This window comes from Dendrobates tinctorius, unplaced genomic scaffold (genome assembly GCF_039654945.1).
Source record: "Dendrobates tinctorius isolate UK_male_01 unplaced genomic scaffold, ASM3965494v1 ptg000158l, whole genome shotgun sequence".
Classification (NCBI taxonomy): Eukaryota; Metazoa; Chordata; class Amphibia; order Anura; family Dendrobatidae; genus Dendrobates; species Dendrobates tinctorius.
This window is the reverse complement of record NW_027361825.1, coordinates 4,063,842-4,087,477: the sequence shown is the minus strand read 5'-3', so window position 1 is coordinate 4,087,477 and position 23,636 is coordinate 4,063,842. Positions and strand designations below refer to the sequence as shown.

Genomic DNA, 23,636 nt, shown 5'->3' with positions numbered 1-23,636 from the left:
CTCGATAACAAAACGTGTGAATTTTTAACCAAACAGTTCCCCATAACCCCTGTCTTCTATGTACTTCCTAAAGTACATAAAAGTCTAGACAACCCTCCGGAAAGACCAATTGTGGCTTCCACGGAATCAGTCTTCTCACCGATTTCAAAATATCTGGAAAAAATTTTGACACCTCTCATTAAACGTGCATCATCATTTCTGTTAGACACGGGGGCCTTTTTAGACATGATACATAACCTTGGTAGCATTCCACTAAATGCTATCCTTGTGACATTTGACATGAAGGATTTGTACACGTCAATACCCCATCTGGAGGGAATTAGATCAGTATGCAGATTGCTAGAACTATCTGACTACAACCCTGAACAGGTCAACCTTTGTTGCGATTTGCTTTCTATTGTCTTAAGAAGAAACTATTTTCTATTTGAGGACAAATATTACCTGCAAATCAAAGGGACCGCTATGGGGTCAAATACTGCACCTCCTTATGCTAATTGTTACGTAGCCCACTTTGAGGAAAGCCTAATCTACCTGGATGACCTCTTCCACACACATGCTATCCTGTGGAAGAGGTACATCGACGATATTTTTTGTGTCTGGGATGGCCCACCAGATACATTAGATACGTTCTTCTCTTTTCTCAGATCCTCCTGGCCTGGCCTTGATTTTACAATGACACACGATATGCAACAAATTAATTTTCTAGACACTTTAGTCATTAAAGACGACTCAGGTCATCTCTCCACCGAATTATATACAAAACCGACAGACCGCAAGAGTTTGCTCCATTACGAGAGTTTTCACCCCACAAGGATGAAGTACTCTATACCTAAATCACAAATGAGAAGGGTTAGGAGAATAGTCTCAGACACAGAAACTTGGAGTAAACGGATGGAGTAAATGCGTACTAAGTTTACAGAGAGGGGGTACCCCCTTATACATTAAACTCCTTAGATCTAACTGCTCCTCCAAAACCCAAGATAAAAAAACGCATCCCTTTTGTCCTTGACTATCACCCTTTGGCCTACCGTTTACATACAACCATACGCCAACATTGGCGCATTTTAGAAAAAGCTCACCCTAACGTTGACAAGTTTAGAGAACCTTTCCTTCCTTGTTTCAGGAGACCACAAAATATTAGAGATCTTCTAGTTAGAGCAGACATAGGCTCTTCCCGTCCATCCAAACCACAGCGATTCCTCATGAACTCAAATACGGGACCTTCCCCTGCTTGCAGTGTGTGCAATGCAACAATGTCCAGAAGGGCAGTTTTTTCCATCATCCTCATACAGGAAAGAAATATAATATCATGGAGTATTATACATGCAACACATCTTTTGTTGTATATCTGATTAAGTGCCCCTGTAGATTAATTTACGTGGGAGAAACCACACAATCCATACGTGATCGGATTTCCAAACATAAATCTACCATCCGGTGTAAAAATCTACTTCTCCCCATTCCCTTCCACTTTATCAGCGCAGGACACACCATTGCCCAATTAAAATTTCAAGTAATAGAGCAGGTTCAACTCCTACGCAGGGGCGGGAATCGTATCAACCTTCTTAAGAAACGAGAGGCATATTGGATACATGAGCTCAATACTCTGGCACCCAAGGGGTTAAATAAGGATTATGATGTTCAGGCTTTTCTTATGTCATAAACTTAATTTTATTTTCTCAGGTTTGTGATAATTCATGCTGTAATCTCTTATTTAGATAGTATACTAACTATATGTATTTCTGTTACAGAACCAACAGCGTTGAATGCATTGAAATCATTATCACCTGAGCACAAGATGCCACCACTTCTTTATATGGCACCGCCCGACTTCTGTATAACGTATAGTGGAGCACCTACGGTCTTACATCCACCAAAACATATCCACCTATATGCAGTGACAGGCACCGTCAGACACACAGAGTATGCACGCCCCTTTCAGCATCATCCTACTGATGGAAGTCACAGGCCGCGCCTCCTCCCACCATGCCCTCCGGCCAGTGGAACGCAAGATGGTGGCGTTGGAACGCACGCCGGGCTACTTCCGGTATCACACTTCCGCCCGGGCCGCCATCTTCTCCCTAGATAAAAACACCGCCGGTCTCACAGAGCGCAGCACCCGGGACAAGCGGCGGACGCCATGTCAGTGCTGGCTTGCCCTTTCTGCACACATCAGACCGGTAAGATTCTAGGGGCACTCCCCACCATTATGTCAGCATATAACGGGGCTATGTTTATTCAATGACGGCACCGTTACCTTTTTTCAGATAAGCGGCCACAAGTAGCCTGCTCAGTCATTTTGGTATGTAGGCACCTCTCTCCCCTATACACTATCATTATATGGCAGTGCACATTCCATAACTTTGTCCTCTTACCTGCTAGGCGCTTTGCCTATATATTGGAAGCTCACAGTACATCATAGGGGTATGTGCCTCTCCTATATCTTGTTACCTGACCTTTAGCACTGTGTTACTCTATGGTTTATACATTATGTCACATGGCTATGATGTGATTGATGTCTCTAAGCAGTTGATATTCCATAAACGGTTTCTGCACCCAGCTGTATCTCTACATTTCTTATGTATATACTTTAATTATTTCTCAAATTGTATATTTACTTTTGTTTCAGTACATTGATGAAGGTCATACAGACCGAAACCTCACTGTATGTACTGTACTTTATTAAAAACCACCATTTTGCATTGGAATCACGAGTGTGTGCCAAGTTTTTAAACACTAGTTCACGGATTGGGACCCTACTTGTGCACCACCACCCCTATCTGAGTTGTGCCAACGGTTTCTATAATACAGATCCTGCTGATGCAGGATAGGCCACGGAACCTAATCTCTGCAGAACACAGCAGGGTTAAATTTCTGTAGAGACCGGCCCCTATAGTTAAATGCAAACCACATGCTCATGCAACAGTGCTGAGAAGTGCAGCAAAAGGCAAACTCAGCGAGATGGCCTGACACAGTGAGCAGGATCGCGCTAAGGAGGAAAGCGGGCACCAAGTTACTGCCATAACACACAGTTTATCTAGGATAATAATAAATACATCAGTATTTATTTACAGCTTTTTGAGTAGTGCTGCAAAACCCAGAAATGGTCCAACATGCAATATTTTGGGTAGCTGCACAGTGTAGACATGCAAATCTGCCAAAATGGGAAGTTAGGGCTGCCAGAGAAATTGGTAATAAATCAAATAGTCTGTATAAAGACGAACTGTGTAGGCGCAGTAGTATTTTTTTTGCACAGGACATTTTGCATCAGATTTTTGTCCACTATAACCTATTTTGAGAACTACTGACACTTCTTTGGCAGATTCAGGGGTCTCAAATGTGCAGCAACCTCATTTGAAGACCACTTTACTAGATGATAATGGCTTTCTGGCAGCTTACTGACACCAGATAGAGGTTTCTTTATCGATTTTAAATGCAGTTCAAAGGTAATCTTGGATTTATGTGATATAGTTAGTGTATATTTATGCTATCCTCACATATGACTTTCTTACACTACATCTCCTCTTATTGTATATCTAGGGATTTCTTACTCTAAGTATAATGTAATGAGCCAAGCAGATATAGACTTACTGTGATGGTAATTTTAGCTATCCAGGGAAACACTTCTTCTAGGCCCTCATTAGGGCCTAGGCCCTCATCATCTTCAAGTCGTTCTTTGGAAAGTCCACACATCTGAAGAACTTCTGTATCATCTAAAAGTAAGGTGTTAGAAGAAGCAGAATTGATGAAAGACAGAACCCTTGCAGACAGGGCCAGTTGGCTGCAAAAAATTATGGTGGTGCCACCATCCAACCTACTGTATGAGATTTGAACCACAACTGACCCCACCTCAAGCATATCTGTATATAGGAGTGGCTTCCTTGTTGGCCTTTAGGACTTAAGGTCTAAGACCCCTAAACTTCCCAAAAGAAACAGCCATGAATATACTTACCTGTTCTCATTACCACTGTGGCAGTCTATTTGTGCTGTCCAGCCAATCCTCATGCCTAATGTAATATGTCTTGATTCATTCATTATATATAGATGTGATGTTTATACAGTGCTTGTTGTCTGTTGCTATTTACTGGCCATTGTTATTATATATTTTCATTTATTTCAGCTGTAATATCCCATCATGCCTCTCTCTCTCTCTCTGTATCTTGGTTCTGCACATCATGTTCTTTCTGGTCATTGCCATCTTGGCAGAAATGTGCATCAGAGCTAGAGAGAGGATTCTCCTGTTACCTTTATCCACCACCATCCATCTTTATTCCTCATCCATGTCCTTTCATCTTCTCTGACATTTCTACCTCGTAATGTATCAAGGTACAGTTAATAAACTACCTAAAAGTTTGTCCACTGCATCTTCTTTCTTGGATTGTCCACATGCAGCTGGTCAGGCAAGAGAGGAGAGGATAGCAAGTAACCTATCTACCATTGCTGCACTGAGATCTGTGGTCAGATCATCAAACACATCTGACCTACGTACATTGGTGGCAGAATACTATTCCTGCCTGTTATCAATGCTTACTGCATCTCCATACCAGCATGAACAATTACATCATTGCACACAATAAGTAGGAAAGAAATGTAAATGTTCTGACCTAACATTTTGTCAAAAGCCCTCTTCATATCATTTACATTTTCCATCTTGAAAACATGCTTCTCAGGATCTTTCTTGGATGCAATGTCATTGATTTCTTCTTCGCTTATGTCTTTACCCAGGCCGAAGACATATACATCTATAAATGAGAGAAAATTAATTAAAGCGGGGATAATTTAAAATTTTGAGTAACAATGAGACTATAAATGATATTAATATAATGTAATTTATCGATATATTTTACATGAACAGGAAGGAAATGTATAGGAGGGGGAGGCATCCACCAAAACTGCATCTTGCCGGCATCCAATTGTTTTGGTGCAAAGACCAAGTTGGAGTACCATTTGTAAATCCCCTTATGAATATCATGGATATAGCCTTTTTAGTGCAAAGTCCCATAGATGTTGTGGCCATAAGACGTTAGTCATTTGGATATAATAGGATAATTGCCTGGCGCATATGGTCTTTGTCCCTTAAGGACCACAAAGACACACAGATGATCTTGCTTTCACTTGATCACCAGGTACAAAAGATACAGTGATGACACTGTCGAGTAATTTGTGTAATATAATAGAGAAGACAGAAGTAGCAATGAACCATATCTGTCTTCTCCTTGGGCTTTTGTATCTGTCAACTGATTACCCAACATTGCTAATGAATTGATGGAGCTTCATACCTGATAGTGGTTATCATCATAGTCTACTGAAATGAGACACAGGTACGATAATATATATTCCATACCTAGAAAATCTTCCCGTTTATTGTCCTTCCTGATGTTCAGAATTTCTCTGATCCTCTTAATCTCCACGGTAGGGTCTCCTCCCATATTGTGCTTTCCTAAAGGGTGAAAGATGGTTGACAATGAGACAATGATGTTGAATGTGTTTGTGGAGACATAAAACATTGGCTATAAGGTGAGGATAAAGCACTGACTGAAAATGTCAAAAGTCTGAAGAATTTGATAAGCTGAGCATCAGATCTCAGTTCTTTGGAGCTAACAGATGCGATGATTTGAGGAACCATCCTCCATCTATGCAGGACATATACACTACTAAAAAATTTTTTATTATGATCAAATTAGCTTCTAATTTTACAAATAAAAATTCTGATTCTAAATGGTAAGGAAGGTATTCAAAATTTAATATTCATCTCTCTCATCTTACAGCTCCACGTCTGATCATTTTGTCTTCTTGTAGTTGCCTTAAATACTAGACCTTGCAACATCATTATGTTTTGGAGAAACACACTATGTAATATTGATTTAGGCCTAGTCATTAACTAAGCTCTACTCATGATGATGCAAGGGCTACTCAGCATTAAAAGCCGACCAAGGTGAAGACTTGAGAGGATCAAAGACACTTATAAGAAGACTGAACGACCAGGCTATGACCAGCGTGAAAGGACAGGCAAGGGCCAGGAAAGGTGAGTATAATCTTTTTTCCTTTTTAAGCCTTACGATTGTTAGACTCTAGGGTCTGGAGAGGCCATGGCTGGCAGACATTATGCTGAATTGTAAAGGATCAGGAAGAGGACAATAAAATAATAATATTTTGCCGTTCTTGCACTCGCTTGTACCCCTGCACAGCTTCCGCCTAGTCATCTGGTCCTCTCCTAGGTGTGTGCCTCTGGTCCTCCCTCAAAGTCACAATGGTCTTCGACACCTCCAACACTAATTAGACCTTGATGATTATTCGGAGCGACACACTTCATGACTGCACATGGGGCCTAATTATTGACTAGGCCTCAAAATGTTGCAAGGCTAAATCAGCGCCAAAGACCAGTGTCAAGATGGAAGAGGACCATAGGCTTCTGAAAGAGAATTGGACATGGTAGAGAGTTGTGTAGAGCAACAGGTGAGGGATGGGGAGAGGTGAGTATAATTTTTTTTTTAAACCCAAGCAGGAACAGTTGTAGCAATCAGGGCGCAGCTTGTCAAGATAGTCAAGTGGTCTAAGGAGTCAGTATTAAGAGTAAAGTCTTCCACTACATTTATTATACTCTTGGGTCAGAAGTGAGCATAGTAAGGCTTACTCAACTTGCATTCAAAAATTTGATGTCATTCTAATTTTTTGTCAAATTCAAAATTTGGCAGATTCATATTCATTTCTAGTTGTTATTGCACACATCATTTAATTAAAAAGGAATACTTTTTTTATCAACCTATAAGAAAATGTGAGTTATTATTATTATTATTAATTTATATAGCACCATTGATTCCATGGTGCTGTACATGAGAAGGTGTTACATACAAATTACAGATATCACTTACAGTAAACAAACTAACAATGACAGACTGATACAGAGGGGAGAGAGGACCCTGCCCTTTCGGGCTTACATGCTACAGGATGGTGGAGAAGGAGACAGTAGGTTGGTGGGTTGCAGCAGTTCTGGTGTTGGTTGAGGTGATATCACCGGTAGTGGTGAGAGAGAAGGCGGTAGCGGGGTCATTGCAGGCTGTAGGCTTTCTTGAAGACGTGGGTTTTCAGGTTCCATCTGAAGGATCCAAATGTGGTTGATAGTCGGACTTGTTGGGGCAAAGAATTCCAGAGAATAGGGGAAGTTCGGGAGAAGTCTTGGAGGCAGTTGGGTGAGGAGCGAATAAGTGTGGAGGAGAGAAGGAGTTCTTGGGAGGAACAAAAATTACGTGAGGGAAGGTATCAGGAGATTAGTTCAGAGACATATGGGGGAGACAGGTTATAGATGGCCTTGTAGGTCAGTATTAGTAATTTGAACTGGATACGCTGAGGGAATGGGAGCCAGTGAAGAGATTTGCAGAGGGGAGAAGCGGAGGAGTAGCGAGGAGAGAGATGAATTAGTCGGGCAGCAGAGTTAAGGATGGACTGGAGTGGTGCAAGGGTGTTAGCAGGGAGACCACAGAAAAGGATGTTGCAGTAGTCGAGGCGGGAGATCATGAGGGCATGTACCAGCATTTTAGCAGATTTAGGGTTGAGGAAAGGACGGATTCTGGAAATATTTTTGAGCTGGAGGCGACAGGAGGTAGAAAGAGCTTGGATGTGCGGTTTGAAGGACAGGACAGAGTCAAAGGTTACTGCAAGGCAGCGGACTTCCGGTACTGGGGAAAGTGTGATGTCATTAATTGTTATAGCTAGGTCGGGTAAGGAAGATCTTTCAGATGGAGGAAAGATGAGTTCAGATTTGTCCACATTGAGCTTGAGGAAGTGAGAGGAGAAGGAGGATAAGGCTGATAGACACTCTGGGATTCTGGACAGCAGAGAGGTCTCTCTGGGCTGTCTGGGCCAGAGAGGTAGATCTGAGTGTCATCAGCATAAAGGTGGTACTGGAATCCGTGGGACTTAATGAGTTGCCCCAGACTAAGTGTATAGATTGAGAAGAGTAGGGGTCCTAAAACAGAGCCTTGGGGAACTCCAACAGAGAGAGGGTGGGATGAGGAGGTGGTGTGGGAGTGGGTGACGCTGAATGTGCAGTTGTAAAGGTATGAGGAGATCCAGGATAGGGCAAGGCCTTTGATGCCGAAGGAGGAGAGGATCTGTAGTAGGAGGCAGTGGTCAACTCTGTCGAATGCAGAGGACAGGTCTATAAGCAGGAGTATAGAGTATTGTCCATTTGATTTGGCTGTAAGTAGGTCGTTAGTAATTTTGGTCAGGGTTGTCTCAGTGGAGTGATGGGGGTGGAAACCAGATTGTAGATTGTCAAAGAGCAAGTTAGATGATAGGTGGGAGGAAAGTTCAGCGTGGACGTGCTGTTCTAGGAGTTTGGAAGCGAATGGGAGCAACGATATTGGGTGATAGCTGGACATAGCGGCTGGGTCGAGGGTTGGCTTTTTAAGGAAAGGCGTGATTGTGGCATGTTTGAAAGCAGAAGGGAAGGTACTGGACGTTAGTGATAGATTGAAGAGGTGGGTTAGGGATTGGATAAGTGTGATGGTGAGGTTGGAGAGGAGGTGGGATGGGATGGGGTTGAGTGCACAGGTTGTGGGGTGCGATTGGAGAAGAGACTATTAAGCTCCCCTTCAGTGATGTTGAAGAGTGAGGTTATGGGGTTTGGGCATTGGTCTGGTATACAAAGGGGTTGTGGTGGTTGAGTGATGAAGACTTGCCTTGTTTGGTCAATCTTATTTTTGAAGTGTGTGGCAAAGTCCTCGGCAGAGATGAGGGATGTTGGAGGAGGCAGTGGTGGGCGGAGGAGGGAGTTAAAAGTTTGGAATAACTGTTTGGGGTTGTAAGATAGGGAAGATACGAGGGTTGTGAAGTAGGCCTGTTTAGCAGAGGTGAGGGCAGATTTGAAATCGAGTTTTGCCTGTTTGAATGTGGTGAAGTCATCTTGCGAATTTGTTTTCTTCCAGCCGCTCTGCCATCCTGGACACTTGCTGGAGCTTTTTAGTGGTGTTATTGTGCCAGAGTTGTCTGTTGATACGTCGCATTTTGCCATGAACGAGAGGGGCAACTGCGTCAATAGCTGATGCGAGAGTGGCATTGTAGAAAGCAGTGGCACCGTCTGTGTCGTGGAGGATATGGATGCCAGTGGTAGAATAGAGTCAGAGAGCGTGTGGGTGTCTAGGTGTGCAAGGTTTCTGCGGGGGTGCGCGTGTTGCTGGACATGGGTGCCAGGTGAGGAGGAGAGGGATGAGAAAGTGAGTAGATGGTGGTCAGATAGAGGGAGAGGGGAGGTGGTGAAGTTAGAAAGAGAGCAGAGAAGGGTGAAGACCAGGTCTAATGTGTGTCCTTCTGTGTGGGTGGCTGAGGAGGACCACTGAGTAAGTCCAAAGGATGAAGTAAGGGACAGGAGTTTGGAGGCTGCTGACTGAGGGTATCAGTGGGGATGTTGAAGTCACCCATGATGATAGTGGGGGTGTCAGTTGAAAGAAAATGAAGAAGCCAGGTAAAGAATTGGTCAATGAAGGCAGTGGTCGGGCCTGGAGGTCGGTATATGACGGCCACTTGGAGGTTGGAGGGAGAGTAGATGCGGACAGAGTGGACTTCAATTATCTCCAAAGCTACTACCAAAAGGGGTTGTCTTCTGCTGGATAATTAGGACCTATTGTATGATCAGAGCCTAGCCCGCCTGATGATCCTTTGGCTAAAAATTTTAGGAGGAAGATAGATCACTGACTAGAAGATGAAGTAGACAAATATTAAGCACTGACAATTACTTCATTAGTGACCTGAAGGACTAACTGTGACCCAATACTTGCCATCTGTCATCAGCAGGATTACATTTCTTGTTTCCAGGAACTTTTTGGGATTTCTCGTATTTTCCAGAGACAACATGTTGTGAGTTTCATTCAGGGCAGCCCGAGTATTCGTTCCCTGTTTATCTTCATGTGCTTTTTTTAAAAAAACAAAAAAAACAGATATATTCATGTTAGCTTTGCATCAAGCTTATTATGGAAAGCTCATAGCTTCAGGAGTGGAAGGGTGATTTAAAGAGTTATTAAAGATAAGATATTGCACTTTGTACTATATCTACTTGTTAGGTGGGTCTCTTAGACAATGCTGAGATCTTCAGTTATCACTGATTTGTGGCAGGTAGTGGTTAGTTTTCCTGCAGTGCCACCTTAGGGCAACATAAGTATTACGTTGGGTCCATTCAGATGAATGGATCGTCTGTGTAACGCAGGCCAGGAGAGGTTCTCCAGAATGAAAGACACTCTATCCATCCCGTCTCCACACACCTTTAGGCTGGAGTAACACTACCGTATAAAAAATCAGTCCGATGTTAATCCAGAAAAGTAGGAAAAGTGTCATGCGAGTACAATGCGATTTTCCTCACCTAGTATCCGTATGACATCCATATGCAATGCGTTTTAACATTATATTTTACATGCTGTAATTCTCTATGTAATGTACAGTTGTGGCCAAAAGTATTGACACCCCTGCAATTCTGTCAGATAATACTCAGTTTCTTCCTGAAAATGATTGCAAACATAAATTCTTTGGTATTATTATCTTCATTTAATTTGTCTTAAATGAAAAAACACAAAAGACAATGAAGCAAAAAGCAAAACATTGATCATTTCACACAAAACTCCAAAAATGGGCCAGACAAAAGTATTGGCACCCTCAGCCTAATACTTGGTTGCACAACCTTTAGCCAAAATAACTGCGACCAACCGCTTCCGGTAACCATCAATGAGTTTCTTACAATTCTCTGCTGGAATTTTAGACCATTCTTCTTTGGCAAACTGCTCCAGGTCCCTGATATTTGAAGGGTGCCTTCTCCAAACTGCCATTTTTAGATCTCTCCACAGGTGTTCTATGGGATTCAGGTCTGGACTCATTGCTGGCCACCTTAGAAGTCTCCAGTGCTTTCTCTCAAACCATTTTCTAGTGCTTTTTGAAGTGTGTTTTGGGTCATTGTCCTGCTGGAAGACCCATGACCTCTGAGGGAGACCCAGCTTTCTCACACTGGGCCCTACATTATGCTGCAAAATTTGTTGGTAGTCTTCAGACTTCATAATGCCATGCACACGGTCAAGCAGTCCAGTGCCAGAGGCAGCAAAGCAACCCCAAAACATCAGGGAACCTCCGCCATGTTTGACTGTAGGGACTGTGTTTTTTTCTTTCAATGCCTCTTTTTTCTCCTGTAAACTCTATGTTGATGCCTTTGCCCAAAAAGTTCTACTTTTGTCTCATCTGGCCAGAGAACATTCTTCCAAAACGCTTTAGGCTTTTTCAGGTAAGTTTTGGCAAACTCCAGCCTGGGTTTTTTATGTCTCGGGGTAGGAAGTGGGGTTTTCCTGGGTCTCCTACCATACAGTCCCTTTTCATTCAGACACCGACGGATAGTACAGGTTGACACTGTTGTACCCTCGGACTGCAGGGCAGCTTGAACTTGTTTGGATGTTAGTCGAGGTTCTTTATCCAACATCCGCACAATCTTGCGTTGAAATCTCTTGTCAATTTTTCTTTTCCATCCACATCTAGGGAGGTTAGCCACAGTGCCATGGGCTTTAAACTTCTTGATGACACTGCGCACGGTAGACACAGGAATATTCAGGTCTTTGGAGATGGACTTGTAGCCTTGAGATTGCTCATGCTTCCTCACAATTTGGTTTCTCAAGTCCTCAGACAGTTCTTTGGTCTTCTTTCTTTTCTCCATGCTTAATGTGGTACACACAAGGACACAGGGCAGAGGTTGAGTCAACTTTAATCCAAGTCAACTGGCTGCAAGTGTGATTTAGATATTGCCAACACCTGTTAGGTGCCACAGGTAAGTTACAGGTGCTGTTAATTACACAAATTAGAGAAGCATCACATGATTTTTCAAACAGTGCCAATACTTTTGTCCACCCTCTTTTTATGTTTGATGTGGAATTATATCCAATTTGGCTTTAGGACAATTCTTTTTGTGTTTTTTCATTTAAGACAAATTAAATGAAGATAATAATACCAAAGAATTTGTGTTTGCAATCATTTTCAGGAAGAAGCTGAGTATTATCTGACAGAATTGCAGGGGTGTCAATACTTTTGGCCACAACTGTAAAAGTAGTTTACAAACTAATAAAGCAATCTTATATACAGATACACAGTATATAGAATGGATGAATAGATAGATAGATAATAGAATAGATAGATATCTTATAGACCTATAATTTCACAAGCCCGCTACATATAATAAACTTTCACCCTTTAGTGCCTTTCATGTGGCACTAAAGAGTGTTTCGCTTTACATAGACTATTAAAAAAATAAATTAAAAAAAAGTGGGGTCCCCCCTATTTTTTGACAACCAGTCAAGGTAAAGCAGACAGCTATGTACCTATATTATGAGGCTGGGAAGGTCCATGACTATTGGGCCCTTCCCAGCCTGAAAATACAAGTCCGAGCCACCCCAGAATTGACGCATTACATGAGATGCCCCAATTCTGCCTCTTTGCCGGGCTCTTCTTGATTGCCCTGGCGCAGTGGAAATGGGGATAATTGTAGTTGTCAAAAATCATAGCTGCCATCAACCCCTGGGGTTAGTAATGGAGAGGTGTCTATCAGATACCCGAATTAATAATCCAGTAAACAAACACACAAAAAAAAGTTTATTTGAATAAATACTCCCTCACACAATCCCTGGTTCACAAATTTATTTATTTTTTTTAAAAAAAGAAAAAAAAAAAAGCAATGTAGGTCCACTAGTGTCCAGGGAATCGGACGTAGTCCACCGAATCCGCTGCAGTCCACAAATGGATACCTGAAAGACATAAAAAGTGAGAGAAATAACCAATACACTCTCCCTCGTTCACCAATTTATTCGCAAAAAACGTTGCCACCCAGATCCAACGTAGTCCACAGTTCCTTGAATCTGGTGCCAGCGACTGTGAAAAGCAGGTATTATACTGCTATTCACAGGTGCTGGGTACTGACATCACCGCTAATTAGAGTTGCTGGCTCCCACGTGACCCATCGTCTCTGAGCAGCGGTGATGTCGGTAGCTACACCACTTATCAGAGTCGCAGAGTCTCATAGAGGGCAGTGTGACTCGGCAGCTCAGAACAGCGGTGACGTCAGTAACTATAACGCTATTCACAGTCGCGGATACTAGATTCAAGGAACACTAGATTGGATCTGTGTGGAAACGCTAGTTGGGAATAAATTGGTGAACAAAGGAGAGTGTATTGTTTATTTGGACCCTTTTCATGTCTTTTGGGTATCTGTTGGTGAACTACTGCGGATTCGGTGGACTACGGTGGATTCCCTGGACTATGGGAGACCTGTTGTGTGTGTCTTTTTATTTTTAAATGCTGGGTTAGTAATGGGGGGTGTCTAATAGACACCTCTCCATTCCTTGATAGTTGTTAGTAGCTCTGATTTCTGACAAATTGCAGCTGTCATCAACAGCAACTACCATTACTCCGAGTACCACCGCATCAGGACAATTGGGATGGGCCAGGCAAAGCACCAGAATTGGCACATCTCATGTGATGTGCCAATTCTTTAGCGGCTGCGGGCTTGTATTTTTAATCTGGGAAGGGCCAAATAACCATGGACCTTCCCAGCCTAATAACATAAACCTGCAGCTGTCTGCTTTACCTTGGCTGGTTATCAAAATTAGGGGGAACCCACGTTAGTTTTTTAAAATTATTTAATCATTTATTTAATAGGTTAAATAAGGCAGCTAAACAACCTTTAGTGTCATATTAAAGGCACTAAAGGGTGCTAGTTTATTATATGTAGGGGGCTTGTGACATTTATTTTCCTCTCGCGTGAATGAGTCCTTATGTAATGGCTTGTAAGGACATGGGTTCTCTAAACTATAATACCCCTTCAATTATAATTCTGTAGTGTGGTAGCTTTTGATAATTTTTTGTTATATAATTAGTACAGTTATTGGGAAAGTGACGTGAACCCCATTACCTGCGTACTTAAACTCTTTAATCCTCTCGATGACCGCGTCCGCATCCACACTATCATCATCAGAAAGCAGCATAATGGGTTTTGCAAATGACGCATACGAGATGACAGCATAGCGAGGGGTAAAATCAAAGCTGGCTATCTGTAAGAGATATTGATATATCAATCAAAATAAAAAGTTGACGCACCACTGTTAAAATGCCAGGTCATGTAAAAAAAAAAAAATCATACCCAGGAGAATCAATTCAGAAAGATTTCCACCTCTAATGTTTCCCAAAATTTGTACAAATCCAATGAGAAAGAAATTGAAATCATTTTTAGGAGGGAGATAAAAATAACAAAACTAAAATACAGTGGGTGTATAAGTGTGAACACCGTCCTATAATTGGGGATGTGGTTGTGTCCAGAATCCAATCCATGTAAATTCATGTTACATCATAGTCAGTACACGGCCACCATCATTTACAAGGATTCTGATAAACCTCATATAAACTTTAAGTGTTCTAGGAGAATTTTCTTGGTATTTTCTTAGTTGCATTTTACAGAGAAGCCATGGTCTGTAAACAGCTGACAACACATCAAAGGGATCTCACTGTTGTAAGTTATACTTCAGGAAAAGGTTACAAAAATGTTTCCAAGGATAAACAATGAGACACTGAAAACTGTCATGTAGAAGTGGCTTAAATTTGGCACCAAGAGTGACTTTACCTAGAACTATACGTCCCTCAAAAATTGATGAAAACACAAGAAGAAAATTGGTCCGGTAGTCTGCCAAGAGGGCTACAGCAACATTAAAGAAGCTGCATGAATTTCTGGCAAGTCCTGGTTGTGTACTTCATGTGACACAAATCTTGCATATTCTTCATACAGTATGTCTTGGCCCATGGGGTAGGATTGAAAGATGAAAGCCTTTTCTTAGAAAGAAAAACATCCAACACAAGCACATTAGGTGCTGTAGGGGCGCCAGCGATATGCTAGCACCTAAGTCTTGCAAAAAACAAAAATAAATTTTATATTGAGAAGTCGGGGGTTGTACCAAATAGATGTTATCCCCTATTGATAGTGCAGGACTCATACAATACCATAAAGAATGAATGGAGCGGAGGTGATCACGCTTGACCTCTACTCCATTCAGACGAGGCTTGGATATGTCACTGTACATTTACATTGATTGGCACAATTACTGCACAGTGCATTATTTGCAGTGTATGGTGGTAGTAGCATTGTATAACTGTATAGCAGTATTACATATTATAACAAAGCGGCACACTTTTATGGCACTATATGGTATAGTTACATTGCAGCAGCAGAGGGTACGCCATTTTCATACAGGTTCTGTATTAGTATCCTAAGAGGATACATATATTCTCCATACCTTTTCTATGAACACTTCACTAATATCCTTTGCGGTTTGAAAGTTTTTTGGTCCAACGCTTTTAGAGGCATCGATGATAATGAAGATGTTCATGAGACCTCCTTCTTTCACTCCTATTTTACGAACAGCCTCCCCTATGTTAAAAATAAAAGAAGTGTCAGGATCTGTATATCATAAAGAAACGCCGTGGGCACTACTGTGGTAGGTGCCTAAGTAGGTTCCAATATAAACCCGGCACTCAACTAGTGGATGCAAAATGAACTTTAATACAGACCAAGGTTGTAGTACATATGCATGCACAACAGCCTTGGTCTGCATTAAAGATAATTTTGTATCCACTAATTGAGTGGCGGGTTTATATTATACAGGATCTGTATCTCAGTCTTAATGTGAGCAGCGTCCGTTGGAGGCCCCTTTTAATCTGATGAAAGTAAAATGGATACTGTAAAGCACCTCCTCCATGGCTCACCTATCTAGTGTGTCAGGTCAAAAGTGTCTAAGTGTTCCTCTTATCTTATTCCAGCTTCCACCTTGAATTTTGTGTTTTATTTATTTGTATTATTTAGAATCCCCTTTATGGTTCCAGCTATAAGGGCCTTTATTTTAGTGCTAATTTTTATGGTCTTTACAAAGGGGAGGGGGCTGGCTCACAAGATAATAATGCAGCAGAAGGTAGCAAGTATTTGTGCAGTGTAAAGGAAATGATAGATTTTTTAAAAAATATTTGAACCCTTTTCCAACATCGGGCATAATAGTACGCCGATGTCGGACTCCCTCCCTTTGATGTGGGCTCCAGTGGTGTTTTTAACAGCTGACATGTGCCTAGATCGCGGCATTTAACATGCACTTCCAGCAATTGCGCTGGAAATCCGCCTATCGGTGACCCCCGTCACGTGATTGTGGGTTACCGATGGATTGACATGACAACCACAGGTCTCCTGCAGACAGTGGTCAAACGTGCTCAGTAGCTCAGTCCCATCTCCTCGATCCTCCGACATGGGAGGTGTAATAATTGCTGCTATTCTACAGATCGCAAGTAAGAATCAGGGGATTCTTCTTACTTGCACTAGATATGCAGGACAAAAGTACTACATCTCCCTGAAAATGAGTCTTAAAAGTAGGAATATACACCTTAAAGGGGTAATCCCCCAAAAATAACATGTTATCACCTATCTATAGGACATTATATACTATTTATCCCAACTTAATGGACATGCATGACCACCATTCCATTCTCTTCTATGGATTTATAAAAATGGGAGTGCGCATGCGTGACCACCACACCAGGAATAAACCAGAGGAGGAACATGCGCACTATTGATCCATTCACATGGCGGATGCTGAACCTGCTTTCTCATGGTCAATGGTGATTCACATCGGATTGACCCCCACTAATCATTCTTCTCTCACTTATCCTTATAGATGTTGCTGGTAGGACAACCCTTTAATTCATAACCTTTAATCTACGCTTCTCCTCCAGCTTTTCCTAGCAAATCTCTTCTACTCCTTTCATGATCTCATCTACTGGAAGGTAAATTTTCCCAGTCCAAACTAAACATCAACTCTCTCTTCCTAGGAAGCCCGAGTGCCAAATAATCCTGGACTCTGGACCCGGCCCTGTTTGCTCTGCTTACTTGACTGCCATATCTAATATTTGAGTATTTCTTGTTTACCGCCCGTCTATTTCCCGCTATAACATAGGTATCCTCCATTGTAGAGTTCATGTCACGTACTGGTCTCTTACCTTCTACTTTATCTTTGTCTGATGATTCAATAGTTTCAGAAAGGGAGGAAGAGAAAGTCTCCGCCACTTCATCGGGGGTATCAAAAGTATACCAGACTGTGGAGGAAAGAAACACATCAGACACCTTACACATATAACAGGGATCTATTACTAAAGGGGTTTTATGATATTAGAAAAAAAATCCTTTTTCTTTTCCATAGACAGAGCAACCCATTTCTGTACACGATGGGGAACATTTATCTGAAGGAAAGAAAAGAAAGAAAAACTGTCCGTCGCCCATAACAACTAATCACAGCGCAGCTTTCATTTTTCCAGAGCAGTTTCCAAAATGAAAGCTGCACGGTCATTGGATGCTATGGGTTACAAAGACAGACATTCTGTTAGAGCTGTTTTGATAAATAAGGCCCTTTGTCTGGTATTGTAGCAATGCCCACGTCAGGTAAGAGGTGCATCAGCTGCAGTACAAGACATAGCCTTAAAACAAGAGTGTCTCTGTCTCTTTGGAAAAAAAAGACTCTGTTTTGTTTCTTTTTTTTTTTTATAGGGATACTAACCTAAAAATTGTCATCATAGAGGAAACTACAGTTTCTCATAGGTTTATTTCTGTCCTCCCCTCCTTTTGTGTTTGCATCATTTGCAATTTTCTACATTAAAGGTTTTTGGAGGATATGGATTCTTTTGCAGCCATATTTTATTGCTCCAAATTCAGCAAAACAAAATGACGAAGTCTACAATTATGTGTACGTAGCTCCTATGTAGACCTTATGCATCACCATGGTTACAGACTACAAACAAACTGTAGTCTGAAATCATGTCGTACTCCACTTTATCTGCCTCCCTATAGGAAGTAAATGAAAAGGCAGAAGGTGGAAATTAACACACGACTACAGGATCTGACTACACAGGGTCTGTTTGTAGTCTGTAACCATGGAGACACTTTTTTTTTCATTTTAGCTGCAGTGTTCTTAACCTAATCTCAAACAAGTATATCGCATTAGCCCAAAAATTCCAACAGAGTAGTTGTGGGATCGGACAAATGGATTAGGAAAAGTAAAAGATGAGTAATGGAAAACTGCACAGCAAGTCCAACATCTTATTCCATAAAGAGTATGTGATCTTACATCTGCAGGACGGTTCTGCTCCGGACCAACGCTTATTCTCCATACAGACTCTCTCCTTAGAGCCGAACATGCGAAGATTCTGCTGGCATGTATATGTCACTTTGTGCTCAATCTTGTAGGAAGAACCTACTTTTGTGCTCCCGATAGGAACTCCTGGATTTGGACAGTCACCCTCTGTATGTGGGTAATACATGAAAAACAAAAGGAGTCAAATAGGAATGGAACTTGCAAGCGAAATGCAAAGAGAGAAATCAGCAGCGTCAGAGGATAATATAGTATAGTAGTATACTTTTGTGCTTTTCTTGCTTTCATTAGCATTTACTTACAGTCACCACTAGAGGCAGCCACGTACAGATAGATATTTACACTTCCCTTGGAGTTCAATACTTGCTGTTGGCTCCCCCTAGTGGTGGCTGCAGGGTGCTAGAATTTTATTATTTGACCCTGGGTGATGCACCCAATCTAAGTTTTGCTGTGGAAACTTATGATTTTGTGCAAAAATATCAAGATAGGTAAATAAAATCAATCTGAATCCCAACTTTCCTTGCAAGTAGTGCTCGCTGTGTCTCAATCAGTACCCCTGACTTTACAGAAGCTTTCAGATGGATCATATTACACTCCTGCTGGGGTCTACCAGACCTGGACCTGTATTCCAACTCAATGGGCAATAAACAATCTACAGGTTGGGCCATTTATATGGATACACCTAGGTCGGCGATTTATATGAATAAACCTAAATTAAATGGGAATGGCTGGTGATATCAGCTTCCTGTTTGTGCCACATTAGTATATAGGAGGGGAAAACGTTTAAAGATGGGTGGTGACCATGGCGGCCATTTTGAAGTCGGTCATTTTGGATTTCATCTTTATAAATGGCCCACCCAGGTGTATCCAAATAAATGGCCCACTCTGTAGAGCTGAGCATAATTCTTTACTCAGGGTCCAAGAAGAGCAACACTAAAAGGAGGACTTGGTCTAGATTTATGTTATTAATACCTGTGATACATGGGTTCTCCATGTTATTAAATCAGTGGCTTAAGAGTAGGAGAGCTATAATATCAAATAATAAATTATTACTCACCCACTAAGCCCTCTGCAATTATTATGATTTTACTAGTAGAATACTCGCGGCTTCGCTCGCGGAAAATATGTTAAATTGTTGGTTATGGTAGCTCTTTTCAGTTTCACCCTGATATTGAAATTTTCAGAGTGCTACAGTAATTTTTTTTTCCACTTTAAATTTTTATTATTTTGACATTTTACTAATTGATGTGAACAACAACTTTTTTTCATTTCAACATTTTTATTGATTTTACATATTATGTAGTATAAGCTATTACAACTATTTTTTTTAACTATTTTTTATCAAAAATGAAATTGCCGAATAGATGGTCATTTTTTGGGTGGCATTTTAAAAAAACTGTCCTTAGTATTATGACCCTTTAGTATTCACCTGACACTGATAAGAGATGTAATAGGATGAATAGTAATTACAGAGCAGCCCTCACACAATGAATGAAAGCTCCCAGTATAGTAAGCAATAATGACAATCTTACTATGAGGCATTTTTCACCTGACCAATATTGCTGCTCAGTAATGTTCATCCGTGTGCGTAGGGTGCATCCATCTGAGTGTGTTTGCATGCGTGTGTGGTCCTTGCGTGCATGTGTGTGTTGTACGTGTAGCAATTTTAAAGGGGTCCCAAAAATCACTTTTGGTTGCGCAGAGAAATCTTTCATTTTTATGTGGTATGGTAGAGTAGAATTTTTTTGAGTGTCTTACACAATTTCTTGACACCATTTTGCTGAACCCCCCCCAAAAATACATACAGGCCACATATTTTACAGTGTGGTATATCCGTCTGCTAAAAATTTGGTCATTTTAGGCCTAAATTCCATTTTTTTCTTGTGTGTCACTGTAGTTATATACAGCACTATTTAGCCTAAAAAAGCAAAAAATACCGGCCACAGATTTGTCAGTGTGATGTCTCCATGCTAGCTCATATATCTGCGTACTCCAAATTTGGCCATTTTAGGCCGGTTTTCCATTTTTTTTATTGTGTGTCACTGTAGTCATACTGTATACAGCACTATTTAGCCTAAAAAAAACAAAAAATACAGGCCAAAGATTTGTCAGTGTGGTATCTCCGTGCCAGCTCATATATCTGCGTGCACCAAGTTTGGCCATTTTAGGCCGGTTTTCCTTTTTTTTTTGTGTGTCACTGTAGTTATATATGGGTCGCCCCCTCGTCCCAGGGCTGTGGGGTACTCGGTACCGGGCCGGTGTCAGGGGGAATGTGTCATAGCAGCGGTGACCCGGTCCGTGGCCCTGGGCGCCCAATGTAAATGGTGGAAGTTTATATTACAGTTTATAAGAATAGTTTGTGACGCCACCTGTGGTGTTTGGCAAGTGTGATGCTAAGCCAACGCTGCGGCAGATCCACTGGGACTGATGGTGTTTGCAGCAGAGATGGTAAAGCTCCCCACAGGCGGAGCCGTAGTCCCAGGGCAGTGTAGATGAATTTATGGCGGGGAGGCGCAGATGGTGTAGGTACCCAGGTGTAGCGGTGCTGGAAGAACTGGAGGACACCAGAGTGTGCAGTTCCAAAGCTTTACTCACTGTTTGCAGTTCACACAAATGCCTGCCTCCGTGCCGTGTTCTCCAGGTCAGGGCCTCAGCCAACCTCCAGATAAGACAGGATTCTCCCCTCCAACACTCCGCCAACATGTACCTTCCTGAACGTCTCCTCTAACGCGCCTTTAAGTGTGAAGCACCCCAGTACCGTGGTTCCCTGGAGTACCTCTTGTCCCGGGTTCCTATGACCCTTACTTGTATGACAGACAGCTTGAGCCTCTATCGGGGACTCCTCACGCAGGAGTCCTGGCTCACTATATGGGTGCTGTTGTGTCCCAAGTCTATGATGGGAGTAAGGCGTTAGCGGCTCACTACTCCACCGGTGTCTGCTGTCGGATATAAAAGTTCCAATCAACCTCGGGGACCGGGCGCCGGCCTTTGCGCTCTGGGCTGGAAGGGTTATCTCTCTTTCTCAACCTGCTTCCCACCGTCCTTCTGTTCTCCTTCGTTCCGATCTGTTCTCTCGCTCTTATGGAATCTGTAGTCTTAAGTCTATGTCTCTTCTCCTTCTCTTCCTTCCCCGTGCCAGCAGCCCAGATCACTGGGACCTGCTGCAGCACGTCCTTCAAACATCCATCTTCACCAACTGAACTCACTGACTTCCCGTCAGACTGACTGGTAATCATACACTTTCCCTCTCTTTTATATCTAACTCCATCCGCCTGCCCAGCACCTCTCGTGTTACGAAGCCAGGGACCACAAAAGGCACGGATGGGTCCCTGCTGAACTATCCCATGTGTGGGGTGCAGGTGTTGGAGTGTGGAGGGGAGTTCCCACCTTACCCGGATGGTGGGGTACCACACCTGGAGAGAAGGTGCAGTACCTCTGTGGCGACTGAAGCCTCAGGGGCGCCACATATACAACACTATTTAGCCTAAAGAAGCAAAAAATACAGGCCAAAGATTTGTCAGTGTGGTATTTCAGTGCCAGCTCATAAATCTGTGTGCTCCAAGTTTGGCCATTTTAGGCCGGTTTTCCATTTTTTTTCCTGTGTGTCACTGTAGTTATATACAGCACTATTTAGCCTAAAAAAGCAAAAAATATTGGCCACTGATTTGTCAGTGTGGTATCTCCCTAACAGGCCTCAATTATTTGTGCAAAAAATTTGGCCATTTTAGGCCTACATATTCTAGTGTTTTTGCAGTCTGTTACCGTACTTATTGACACAAATCTGATAAGCCAAAAAACATTTTTACCTACAGTCCAGATAGGTAAAAGTGTAGTTTTCCCGCACATGTATCACTTACAAGTTGGCTCCCAATTCAGCAATTTGTAGTGAACGTCTATAATATTCTAGTCCATTTACAATGAGCATGGAGCGTGGCAAGGGACGTGGAAGTGGACGTGATGGTTATGGTGCATGCCGTGGCCGAGGCCGTGGACAAGCTGAATTTGGGCCACTAAAAACACCAACATCTCTCTGGACCTTAGTGTACAAAGTCCTAAGGGACCGCGGCAAGACGACAGCACTATTGAAGCCCGAGCAGTGTGAAAAGGTTGTTGGTTGGATAGCGGATAATACTTCCAGTTACTTATCCACCACCACCAGCACCCTGTCTTCCACACAGTCAAGTCAGAGCAGCCGTGAATCTGGACCGCATATTCCTCAACCTCATCCTCCTTCCTCCCACCATGTTGAGTGCCCTGACACAACTGATCCCACACTCTGACACTCTGAAGAGCTGTTCAGTTTTCAATTTGTAGATTCGTGCCTCTCGCCTGGTCCACTTGAAGCGGGACAAGATGATATTCCATGTAGCGATGCACAAATATATGAGCAGCCACGGTCACAAGAGGTGGACGATGATGAGACACAAGTGCCAGAAAGTAAGGAGGACCAGAGTGCGGAAGTGGAAGATGAGGTGCTGGATGATATAGTACCAGACCCATCCTGGCAGGAGGACATGCAGAGCGAGGACAGCAGTGCACAAGGGGAGGTAGGCATAGCACCACTTCAGGCAGGAAGAAGCAGTGTGGTGGCTGCAGACAGAAGGCATGCAACCGTTCCCCGTTGCACCAACATGACGGAAGTTGCTAGTCCAACTGTTAGGTCTTCCCTATTCTGGTTATTTTTTAATGACTCTGCCGATAACCCCAAACAGGCAATTTGCAACATCTGTCATGCCAGCATCAGCAGGGGTAGCAAAACTACCAGCCGTATTACCACCACCAGCATGATCAGACACATGGCAGCAAAGCACCCGACTTTGTGGGCTCAACCCCAGGCTGTAGAAACAGTGTCTGCGTGTGACACCACTGCTTCTTCCACTGTTGTGCATGCAAGCCAATCCCCTGTCCACGGTGCATGTGAAGATGCCTCCTGCCCTGCACCTGTCGTTGCCCACAGTCAAATAGAACCATCATCAAGCACGCCCACGTCCTTGTCCCAGCGCAGCCTTCAGTTGTCCATACCCCAGTCATTGGAACGTAAGCGGAAATACGCAGCCAACGCCCCACAGGCCACAGTACTCAATTCTCATATTTCTCATCTGCTTGTGCTCGAAATGTTGCCTTTTAGGCTTGTGGAGACGGAAGCTTTCCGCAACCTGATGGTGGCGACCATCCCAAGGTACTCGGTCAACAGCCGCCACTATTTCTCCCGCTGTGCCGTCCCGACGTTATACAAGCACGTGTCCCACAACATTACCTATGCCCTCAACAATGCAGTTACTGGGAAAGTACACCTAACCTAGGAAACTTGGACAGGGACGGTACATCTCGCATACGACACACTGGGTTAACATAGTGGAAGCCGGGACCCAGTCAGACCTTGGGATGGAACACATCCTCCCGACACCAAGGATTGCGGGCCCTACATCAATCAGGGTTGCCCCCACT

General features: G+C 42.7%; 1 protein-coding gene across 1 annotated transcript in view; it reads right to left on the bottom strand.

The window, feature by feature from the left end:
- The window catches only part of LOC141051776 (complement factor B-like), a 55,507-nt gene that overhangs the window by 21,148 nt on the left and 10,723 nt on the right, over nt 1-23,636 (bottom strand). Inside the window, exons 4-11 of the mRNA XM_073548800.1 lie at nt 18,165-18,338; nt 17,044-17,139; nt 15,300-15,433; nt 13,928-14,066; nt 9,777-9,908; nt 5,345-5,440; nt 4,605-4,742; nt 3,592-3,713 (exon numbers count right to left, since the gene is read on the bottom strand). Of these exons, the coding sequence (XP_073404901.1) occupies nt 3,592-3,713; nt 4,605-4,742; nt 5,345-5,440; nt 9,777-9,908; nt 13,928-14,066; nt 15,300-15,433; nt 17,044-17,139; nt 18,165-18,338 (1,031 nt within the window). The remainder of the gene's footprint in view (nt 1-3,591; nt 3,714-4,604; nt 4,743-5,344; nt 5,441-9,776; nt 9,909-13,927; nt 14,067-15,299; nt 15,434-17,043; nt 17,140-18,164; nt 18,339-23,636) is intronic.